An 11,146-nucleotide genomic window follows, 5' to 3' on the forward strand; every position below is an offset into this window, starting at 1 on the left:
CTCTCTCCTCTCTCTCTCTCTCTCTCTCTCTCTCCCCCCCCCCCCCCCCCCCCCCCCCCCCTCTCTCTCTCTCTCTCTTTAAAACAAAGACGCTTTGTCATAAACAGGGTTATTTTACCAAAAGGAGTCAAGGGGCCAACATATGTGGTCTTAACGGGTCAGAGGTCAAACATCCATGAAACACAAGGTCACGGAAGCCACACAAGTAACCTTCCAGTGCGTCAACATATTGATACTGTCAGATAACAGAGAGGAGAAATACGCCTTTGGGGCCCTTATTACGCACTGGGAATGCCTCCTGTATGACTTAACTGATCATCTTTATGTCACATTCACAACTTCAGATCACATTTTATTTCTGTTATTTATATTGAACATCTGTTGGCTTGGTCCCTGTGTGCATATCTGCTCCTAGAACCTGTTGAAATCGTGGTCTTTGGGGGATTTTCAATAGCCTAGACCCCCTTTCAGGAGGAAAAAACTCGCAGCCATGTGCCTCTATACCCGGTAGATTTTCCCCTCTTTTTAATTTTCTTTCTCTTTCCTCCCTATCTGGGGAAGGTTTTGTGCTTTTCCACAGAAATAAAGAACTTCTTATAGGGGTCGGCAGACGTGACTTTGAACTTGGATCAGCTCCTGCAGTTTCCTGTGGTGCGGGTTGAAATAGGACTTGGAAGAATGGCACACACAACGCACAGCCTGTCCCACTCTGGGCTAAGAGACGCACTATTACAAGAAAGAAAAAAGTTTGTTAAAACGTTTCCCTCGCTTTGACAAAGATATTTTTCACTTCATAGAGAGCACCGGAGAGTTGAGACAGACCATGAATCGTGTTTGGGAGCAGGACTTTTGGGAGTCTGATTTGGTGGAAATGTGAGTAAACTTCTTTTGACTTGAGCGTGAGTGAGCAGCTGTGGAGTGTGGCCTGTATGTCCCCATTCGAAACGCAGATTGAGTGCATGCTTGTCATGGAAAATTGCCAGTAAGTGAGGCAAATCTTTGTTAAAAACGGGTTCCCTCTTGCAGTTGTACGTGTGGTTGCAAGTATTGTGCAAAAATGAATTACCACGAAGAGAACTGTGTAAAAATATGGTGGTAGTCTTTTGTTTTCTTGTAGGATGAAACAACCTTTAGTACGGACAGCAGCATAACGTCTTAATCAAACCTCATATAAACAACTTATAGTGCGCAAAAACCTTCATGATTCTCAGTCGAGGAGACCTCGACCTCACGGGTCACTCATGGTTAACTTAAGCGCACTCCGCCACCAGAACATGTCGCCTAATTTGCTGTGGTGAACGTGAGAACCACCGAGGAAGAAGCAGAACCAGCAACATATGGAACCATTAAAAAAGAGAACCAACAGCAGCCACTGCAGCGGTTACCAGCATGTGTGTGCATGTGTGTGTTCAAGTACTCGTGTGTATGGCGTGTGTGTGGTGTGTGTGTGTGTGTGTGTGTGTGTGTGTGTGTGTGTGTGTGTGTGTGTGTGTGTGTGGGCACCACTAAAGGCCCAGTTGTGGCTCTACACTGCAGTGAACAAACCGCTGGAGTCCATATGGAGCCACAAATGCTGTTTCAGCTGTGGGGAATCAGTTTGGACAGATCTGGTGATTCTTTAATTTATTGATATATTCAGTATGTTATGGATTCTCCCATAGAGCACAATTAAGGATACGTATGATTTATTTTATTTCATTTAATTTTTTTATATGACTTTTTATTTTGTACTTAAAATTAATGTAAAAAATGAAATAGGAGAGTTGTTCCTTCAGGACATTGTGTCCTGAAAATGAGACATTCTGTTTGGCAGAGTGCATCAAATCCTCTTGGCATGTTTTTGCCAAAAAGATTTAAGATTTTTCTTTTTAACTCTATTACGTTAAAATATGCAGAAATATTCAACAAATGTATAATGGTTTAAAAGAATGAGGGTGACCACAATCCATTTTAAACTCGTCCTTTCTGAAGCTGTGCGTAAAAAACATTTTACGCTTTTGGTGCCATTTTGGGCACCATTTTGGTTGATTTGGAAAAGCATGGCTCTGTGTTTAGGGAAGGAGAGTCCTCTTTTTTTTTACACGTAAAACACACAAAGCTGTTGTTTTATATTTGCATTACGTAAACACCCAAAACCACCACTACAGTCCTCCATCCTAATCTACTTTATCTTCCCTTCCTGATCTAAAAAATCTCTTAACTTCACATCAAATTCCACATATTTATCTTTTATACCCACTACAACTTGGCACCCACGGAATATAAACAACAAAACCACGTCCTCTCCTCTTTCGTCGTGATCCTCTCGCTCGTACACCCCCCCTAAATCTTCTCCTAAAAGTAGGCGGTAATTATTAGTGGAAAATGGCGTTGGACTATTAAGTCGCCCGAGCGCTACCTGCTATTGGAGGGGCACCTGGGATTGATGAGGCGCAGTGGCCAATGAGACTGCGCGCAATGAATGCACGGACTCCAGTTAAAGGGGGCGGAAGAAGAGGTAGAGCCAGTCCACGGAGAAACAGGGACCCTCCGCGATAAACACAGGCGAGCCAGAGACATAAATACATACCCAATCGGAGCAGCGATTTCTGAGATGCTCCAACGAACTCTCGCTCTATGCGCGCAGAGGACACCCAGTAAGATAATTATTTAATTCTTTGGGTGCATTTGAACGAATTTGAGAGAGGAGAGCAGAGGGAAACTCTTCACTTCGTCACATTTGGATTTTTTTTACGCACAAGTTAATAGAAGTATATTCGATAATCCGAGCTGATTTTGTCTTTCCTGATGAGCGGAGCTGCGTTTTGAATCCCGCCTGATATGGTGTTTCCAAGGCTGGAAGTTGAACCGCTGCCCACCAGCAACAACATTTGATTTTTTTGCTCTTTTTAACTTGCTCACTACAACTGATTTGAAACAAACATTTTCCCCTGACTGACAATATGTTACTGGATGCTGGTCACCAGTTCCCCGGACTGGGAGTGGGGTCCTTCGCCAGGCATCACTCAGCGAGCGAGATGCAGGACAGAGACTTGAGTTTGGCACAGAACAGCTTTGTGGACTCCGCACACATGGGTGCGTTTAAGCTCAACCATGATCTCTCCCCGGGACAGAGCTCTGCCTTCACCACACAGGCGCCGGGCTACCCCGCTGCGGCTCTGGGGGCTCATGCCGCCCATGTCACGTCGTATGCGAGTTCTCCTTTTAACTCAACCAGGGACTTTCTCTTTCGCAGCCGTGGCTTCGGAGAATCCTCTCCGGCGAGCGGCCAACATACTATTTTTGGCCCCACGGCGGGATCCCTTCATCACTCCCACACAGACACGCAAGGCCACATTTTGTTCCCGGGGATCCACGACCAGCATGGCTCCCACGGCTCCCCAAACGTCCTGAACGGCCAAATGAGGCTCGGACTACCGGGAGAAGTTTTCGGACGCTCCGACCAGTACCACCAGGTCTCCAGCCCGAGGACCGACCCCTACTCGGCCGCGCAGCTGCACAACCAGTACGGCTCCATGAATATGAATATGGGAATGAATATGGCAGCCCACCACCACCCCGGTGCCTTTTTCCGCTACATGAGGCAACAGTGCATCAAGCAGGAGCTCATCTGCAAGTGGATCGACCCCGAGCAGCTCAGCAACCCCAAGAAGTGCTGCAACAAAACTTTTAGCACCATGCACGAGCTGGTCACGCACGTCTCCGTGGAGCACGTCGGCGGACCGGAGCAGACCAACCACGTCTGCTTCTGGGAGGACTGCGCCCGGGAGAGCAAACCGTTCAAGGCAAAATACAAACTGGTGAATCACATTCGGGTGCACACCGGGGAGAAGCCTTTTCCGTGCCCGTTCCCCGGCTGCGGGAAGGTGTTCGCACGGTCAGAAAACTTGAAGATCCACAAAAGAACACACACAGGTAATTATAAAAACCCTGTTAAACCTTTGATTAATTTTTCTTTAAATAGTAAGAGGGCTGGCATTGTTGTTACTAAGCCTACATGTTCGTTTACTTCGCTGCTGTAAACATGCGCTTTGCCAAGAGCAAACACAAATAAGGATCTAATTATCAGATGCTATTTCAGGCTGCTAAAGCAGAGAAGTATTTGTGGAAACAAAGTAGAATTAGGATAACATGCAGCACGAACAGGAAACCAGTTTGGATAGACGGAATTATTTCGCCCACACTGGAAACATTTTCAGAATTCCTTTTGCGTAAAACACTCTCCGAATGGCTAGAAAACAATTTCACAAGGCCCGTTGGTGTTTTATTTTGCAGAATAAACTTTTAAAACGTGCCAAAGAGGAGAGTTAGAGCGCGTTGCGTGCACCGTGGAGTAGACAGGGTGGTAGTAAATCTTATCAAACGGTTTAATGATGCACGATCGTGATAGTGCGTTTTAACAACCCACTTTAGCTTTTTTATTTTCATTCATATTTCCCTCCTTTGGCCTTTGTAGGATTATTTTCTGATCGATTTGTAAAACCAGTTTGTTTTGGAGTTGTTTGCTTAGGTTTAGCCCAGCAAATCACCAGCACAAGCACTGGTGTTTATGCGTAAAGAATGCCTTTTGTTATCTGATGCGTCCCCTTTGATAGAATCTAAGGTGCTAGACAGGGCCATCACCAGCCTTTCACATTTGGACCTACTTTCTTGGGAGATACATTCTGGTGCCGTGCCATGAAATTGGTCAGGTGCTAATTAGATTTTTATTGTCTCCCAGCAAATGGCTCGCCTTCTGTGGGCCTACTGAGGACGGCCTGTGTCCCCTCTCTGTCCCTGCCCCCTCCAAATCACTATGCGCATTATTTATATAGGCTAAAGAAGACGTAGCAACCCCCCTGTGCTGCATCAAAATACGACTTAAAGTTTGAATCATACATTATAAATACCAGAATTCATTGTTTTAAATTTGTTGCTGTGATTTTCCAGGAATTATAGCACCAGAGTTAACTTTAATATTTCAATATAACGTATTCAATAACGTGCACAGCTCCTTGCTCTTACTGCCTGAGGCAGCGTCTCTCTACAAAATCTGACTCTTCCTCTTCTTCTTGGATTTTTTTTCCTGCAGGAGAGAAGCCGTTCCAGTGCGAGTTTGAAGGCTGTGACAGGAGGTTTGCAAACAGCAGCGACCGAAAGAAACACATGCACGTGCACACGTCGGACAAGCCATATCTTTGCAAAATGTGTGACAAGTCCTACACACATCCCAGCTCCCTACGGAAACACATGAAGGTAAATATTGTTATCCAGGAATTGTTCTGTGTGTAGAGGCCTCTGTGCTGCACATATAGGATTATTTCTATCTTTGTTTAAAAAAAAGCTTTATATTTAATTGTGATTATTAATTGTGTTTATTTTCTTCCCAGGTCCATGAAGCCACTCCACCAGCATCAGACTCCTCACCAGCAGCCAGCTCCGGCTACGAGTCCTCCACACCTCCGGGCCTGGTGTCTCCCACCACCGAGACCCAAAGCAACACCACCCTGTCCCCTGCCTCAGCTGTGCACAACACCACCAGCCACAGTGGCCTATCTTCCAATTTCAGTGAATGGTATGTGTAGGACTGAGCTGAATTGAAGCCACACACACTCATTTCACAGCACTGGACCATCCAGCAGGAGATGCTTTTTTTGGGTAGGGTGGGGGGACAGAAGACACACAAACCTTTTCTTTTTTTTTTGCTCACCGGGGAGGAAGGCGATTACCAACAGAGGAGAGTATGTAAAATAGTGAGGTGTGTTTCATATTGTATATAATTCCTAAAAGCCCACATTCCCATTGGTCGTGCTAGTTTGTCAGTCTTTGGTGTATAGATGTTCCTTCAATGGTAGCTATTTCTCTAACTGGACTCTTAGTGCACATATTACCATAAAAATTGTACTATAAAGTTGAATATTGTGATCCTAAGGCAAACTGATTGTACTATACTAAACATCTATAAACTGGAAAGAGTGCCAAAGTTAACATTTAACTCCAACACACCACAATATTATGCTTGTGAATGTATATTTTTAGTTTGCTGGGCTTAACTTGTGATGTTTTCGTGCTTTGCAAGTTTGTGAAATACTATCTGGAAGATTGTGAGGAAATAAACATTGTGCCGTTGGATTTTTTTTTCCTGTAACTACACCCTTCCTTCCTTTTTTTTGTAAATATCAACTGCCATATTTATCCATTTGTAATTAAATTATGGTATTTACTTGCTACAGATGAAACAGTATTTATAAAGAATGTTTCTTTACTATAAATATGTACAATGATGAGCTAAACATGGGCAGTTGTTTCGTTCTGTGCTTTTGTTCAAAGTTTTCAGAGGTGTTTTCTTCCTTATTGTGATAAGAATTTTACTGCATACAAATATAATAAAAGGTGTTGCAAGTGCTACAGATTGCTTTGATTTCTCATGCTCTTATTTTGGTGGATGCTGGTTGCAGTTTGGTTGGTTTTTGAGGCATATTTTTTTTAAGTAAGAGGTAATTTCAGGGATGCCTGTTATATATCAGGCTCAATTTCTAATGCAAAACCTCAGATACATTATTAAAACTGAATTGTTGTATTTTTCGGCTGAGGGACTTGGTGGTGTTTTACTTTTACACTTTGCAAAGCATACAGGCTGTAAAGAAAATATGGCTGCTGTGGTGCTGAGAATATGAGACATTTGGGGAGTTATGCCAACATTGCGAACATAAGAATAATTTTATCTTACAGTGAAAAAACACTCAAAGGAAAATAAAAGCTCTAACTAGTTAAATATCATAATTTTCAGCTTGAACCTGAGAGTTTCAATGAAAATCTCAACAAACAATGCATTTCTATTCCCCATAGCATGCAAGCTCGCTACTTGCAAGCCTGCAAACGTGTTTTCTCACATAGAACAGCAACTTCTTCTTTTCCACTTTATCATATCCTGTCACTTTATATTTCCACAGCTCAGTGCTGAGTGTATCTGCAGCCCGTGAACGCATCCCCTCCCCTCCCCCTCCATACACACACACACACACACACACACACACACACGGCCTGGACACTCCAGTGCTCAGGAGTTGGTGAACTTGAACTTGACTCGGCTTATACTTTGTGAGATCCTCTCTGAGGAGGCCATGTGTTTGTATTTTTCCTTTCGGTTGTTGTAAAGACGCTGGAGGCGTTCTTCTTTCTTATTTTGTGATTTTGATCGGACGTTTTGAGAGGGGAGATGGTGGAGATTGCCGTCATATAGATTTCCAAAACTGTGGCTGTTTGTTGAATATCACAGTCCGAGTGGGCAGAGTGAGTAAAAGCACTAAATGACACATACTGAAGATACAACTTTTAACAGCTGAGTATTTGTTGTGTCTGTAAGGTATTGCCGCTGCAATAAGTGTGCAATCTCCTGCATCACTAAGTTGCTGTTATAATTGTTGTATGAGAAGAGGAACATTGAAAATCACGTAGGGGGACTACTTTGTGATGGTGAAAATCCGCTGCAGGCCGGGTCTGCACTGTGCAGCAGCAAGTGGCACTTTGTGAGTGAGTGTGTGTGTGTGTGTGTGTGTGTGTGCGTGTGTGTATGTGTGTGTGAGCAACGTCGTCTCCTGGTCCGAAAGCTGCTCACATTAGTTGGCTGACAGAAGGATGTAAATAAAATGTTAATCTCCAGGGAGGCGATGCTGATTACAACCAGGCAGTAATATTTGAAAGTGAAATCTATTAGAACCTACTAAAACATGATGTCTGTTTTCTTTTCCAGCTTTGTTTGGCCCTTCCTCTCACACACTGACATCTAAAGACGGCAGCATGAAATATTTTATGACAAAAGTAAAAAAAAAGCGAACAATGAGAGGTTCATTGTTTAAATTCCATGTACGTAAAACTGTTCTGTTTACACCTTTAATGAATATTAGAAATCGCGTCTTAAAGGCCCCTGCGTTGGCCGGCCCGCTGACCTCTCCGGCGAAGGAAGGGATGAGTTGTGGGGAGTGGGAAAGGTCAGCTCCACAGTGCGTCGATGCCGGTTCCTGTTCGGCTCCAGCTGCGCTGATATTGATCCGCGAAGAAGAAGGAGGAAGAGTTTTTTTTCTCCTTCTTCTTTTTTCTCCTTCCAGCTCCTTGTAGGCTACAGTGTTGTCTGTACCGTAAGGAAGCTTTATACACTCCTCCTGTCTGCCTCTATGGGCCTGTGAGGCAGGTTAGAGTGGATGTTTTTTCCGGGGTCACACTTGGTCTCTTAAGGCCAGAGGGAAATCTTAAAGGTCATTGAATAAGTTCAATCACTGCGCAATTGGACTTGTACTGTATCAGTACAATCAGAGTGGCGTTTTCGCGCGCGGGCTGCAGAACACGTGCGTAAAACCTGCTCACATTAGCAAAACAATGCTTGTACACCATTTTCAGTGCGTGTTTAATTTGTCACATTCGACCACATCAGAGCCTCTGAACATTAAACGCCAAATACCTCTTTTTGCACAAATCACACCACCTCTCCTTTCTTTATACTCGCATCCCTTTATCTAGGGTGCAAGAGAAGATCACCAGGGAAACAGCAGCTTTTAACTTGAACCTGGATGCATGTCAGGATGCTTCAAGAAAACTTCAGCGAAGAAGGAGATGACCAACATTTATTTGTATAACATTGTAGGGTGACTGGATGTGTTATGGCACCCACCTATATTTACCACTGAGTCAGGAAAGATGAGTGTTGCGCCCCCGCTTGTGTGTGTTTGTGAGTGTAAGTATGAGAGAGAGGGAGAGGAGGGGGAGGAGGGCAGTATAATAGGGGACACATTTTTGATCAACACCACTTGACAGTTTCCGTCGTGTCCATATTGAGGACATACGTGTGTAAATATAGCTTCGTCGTGGTCTTCTTTACACGTTGATATTTTTTTTTCTGTGTTGATTTGATTAGGCGGAAGTTGAGGAAACAGAGATGATCGGAGGCCTCCGGGGGAATGAAAGCAGTGCGCGAGTGTGTACGTGGTTGGACTTGTTAGTGTGTAACCGCAGCAACAGGACAGCTGTCAATCATTCCAGGTCAAGTGAGGTGCTGCACTGAGTCAGATCAGTGTGTGATTAGTGCGATTTCTTTGTGTTTCGATAATTATTGATTAAGAATTGACTTCCTCATACACACATACTCTCTCTCCCTGTCTTGCTCCTGACTACACAAGCGTGCGCACTCATGCACACGTATCGTTTTATTTTCCCTGACACACTAAACCCTATACATTCATTTTTTATTACTTTTTGTAAAATGTGTATTTTGTCATACTTCACCTTTTTACAAATGCGTTTTAAACACAAGGAACGCTTCAGGCCTAAGTTACCTCCTCAGTCAGTCATTAAATATGCAGTGTTGTTGTTTTTACGCATGTGTTCCCGAAAGGCCTTAAAGGCAAACTCTAGTTTAATTCATATCTGTTCTTTATTTATATGAAGCCAGGTGACGGAGCTTCCTTCACCTGTTTTTACCTTTTCTTCACAGCTGCGTCACGGGTCAAATTAAACTGTCTTTGATGGGTCATATGGCACAAAGTGAGGGTTGTAATGACGCAGGCCGCATTTGAGGAGGGACAGGTGGCCCACTGAGCTGCGAAATGAAACACATCAAAAGAGAGGAGTAGAAAAAAATGAATGGAGAAGAATATGCAGGAGTAACTACACAGGAGAAGTATTACCACAGCGCAATTAGGCTTAGTAAGATAAATCAATAACGTTTTACGTAACAATTTACGTGCTGAGAATATTTAAAACTTTTTGATCCTTTTTTACGCAAACATAGAAAACTATAAAATCCAAATTCATAACTTTTTCTAAAAAAATATACTGAAAAGCCTTCATAAATGACATAACTTAATTTTTTAACTTACCTGAATAATGAAATCTTAATATTCAAGAGATTTAAAATATTAAAAAATTAAATGTGAAACAGCACAGATGAGAGTTCCGTAGATTTAAAACTTGACTGAGTTGCAGTAATCTCGTTTGTATTAGCCTACTTGAATTGTTGCACTTTATTTAAATGTATTTAGTAAGAGCGTCATATTAATAAATGTGATGTAAAGTTTCCCAGTTTACCTGAACGCACTTATTTGTTGTATTGACACACGAAGTACAGATTAAGTTAGATGAAGTGTTTTAAACTGTTTTTTCTCGTTCTGCCTATCTCACCACGAATCACCGCGATATTAAGAAATATGCCACTCACTCACATTTATCACTGACGTTAAAAAATATTTACCTTTATTTGAAAACCTCATAATCTTATCTTTTGTAGTCATTTTTGTCCGTGATACTTCCCAACCGGACCCCCTCAGTAGGAACAGAAATAACAGAGTCACTCTTAAGGAGTTTGTCCGCGGCCATGTTTTGAAAGAAAACTTTTAAAACAAACGCCACATCCTCTAATTGAATTTGAGCTGCCCTAATGAAATGAATGAGGCCCTTTACCTACCGCCCTGTGTTATTAATAGAAACTCAGCGTCACCTCACACAGCGTGTCTATGATGTCCACCCCTTAAAAAACTGATTATAAACATTAAACGAAGTATTACTTACATAAACAAGTAAACACAAGAATAATCCAGCATATTTTCTTGATAAAAACTTAAAAGAAAATGTCGATATAATTAGATATCAATTAAAAGTATCGAGTAAAATATTGTATCTATATGCCACCAATATGTCACGTGATTATTTTCTTAATTTACGCACAAAAGAGGCTGCTAGAAGGACTTTTACCCATTCACAGAAGTAAGCACAGGATGAAGACAGATATAGTTTATGTAGTTAGTAAAGATATATTATAAAAATGATGTTATTTAAATAAAAACACAAAAACACCAACATTTTAACCTTATGTTTATGTTTTAATAGCAGTTTTATTTCAATATACTGTTTGTCAGACTCTCTTTCTTTCTTTCTTTCTTTCTTTCTTTCTTTCTTTCTTTCTTTCTTTCTTTCTTTCTGTCCCCCCCTCCCTTATCTCTGTCTGTCTGTCTGTGACCTGCCCTGTGTTGTGTTTGCACTGAAGTCCATGTACAGTCTGCCTTCCTGTGCAGCTCAGCCCCTGTTGGCCTTTCATGTGAGCTGAGCGGCCGCCTTTCTCACACAGATGAATGTGTTTTCTGTGAAAGAAGCCGGAATGGCTGTCACTTCTCCTGGC

General features: G+C 42.5%; 1 protein-coding gene across 1 annotated transcript; it reads left to right on the forward strand.

Moving 5' to 3' along the window:
• The first annotated feature begins 2,046 nt into the window (after window positions 1-2,046).
• Window positions 2,047-6,111, forward strand: zic2a (zic family member 2 (odd-paired homolog, Drosophila), a). Its single transcript, XM_034693328.1, has 3 exons — window positions 2,047-3,915; window positions 5,072-5,235; window positions 5,370-6,111. Exons 1-3 carry the CDS (start codon window positions 2,943-2,945, stop codon window positions 5,562-5,564), a joined length of 1,332 nt encoding a protein of 443 aa, XP_034549219.1. The 5' UTR covers window positions 2,047-2,942; the 3' UTR covers window positions 5,565-6,111.
• Window positions 6,112-11,146: the final 5,035 nt, after the last annotated feature.

Source organism: Notolabrus celidotus, chromosome 10, assembly GCF_009762535.1.
Source record: "Notolabrus celidotus isolate fNotCel1 chromosome 10, fNotCel1.pri, whole genome shotgun sequence".
Lineage (NCBI taxonomy): Eukaryota > Metazoa > Chordata > Actinopteri > Labriformes > Labridae > Notolabrus > Notolabrus celidotus.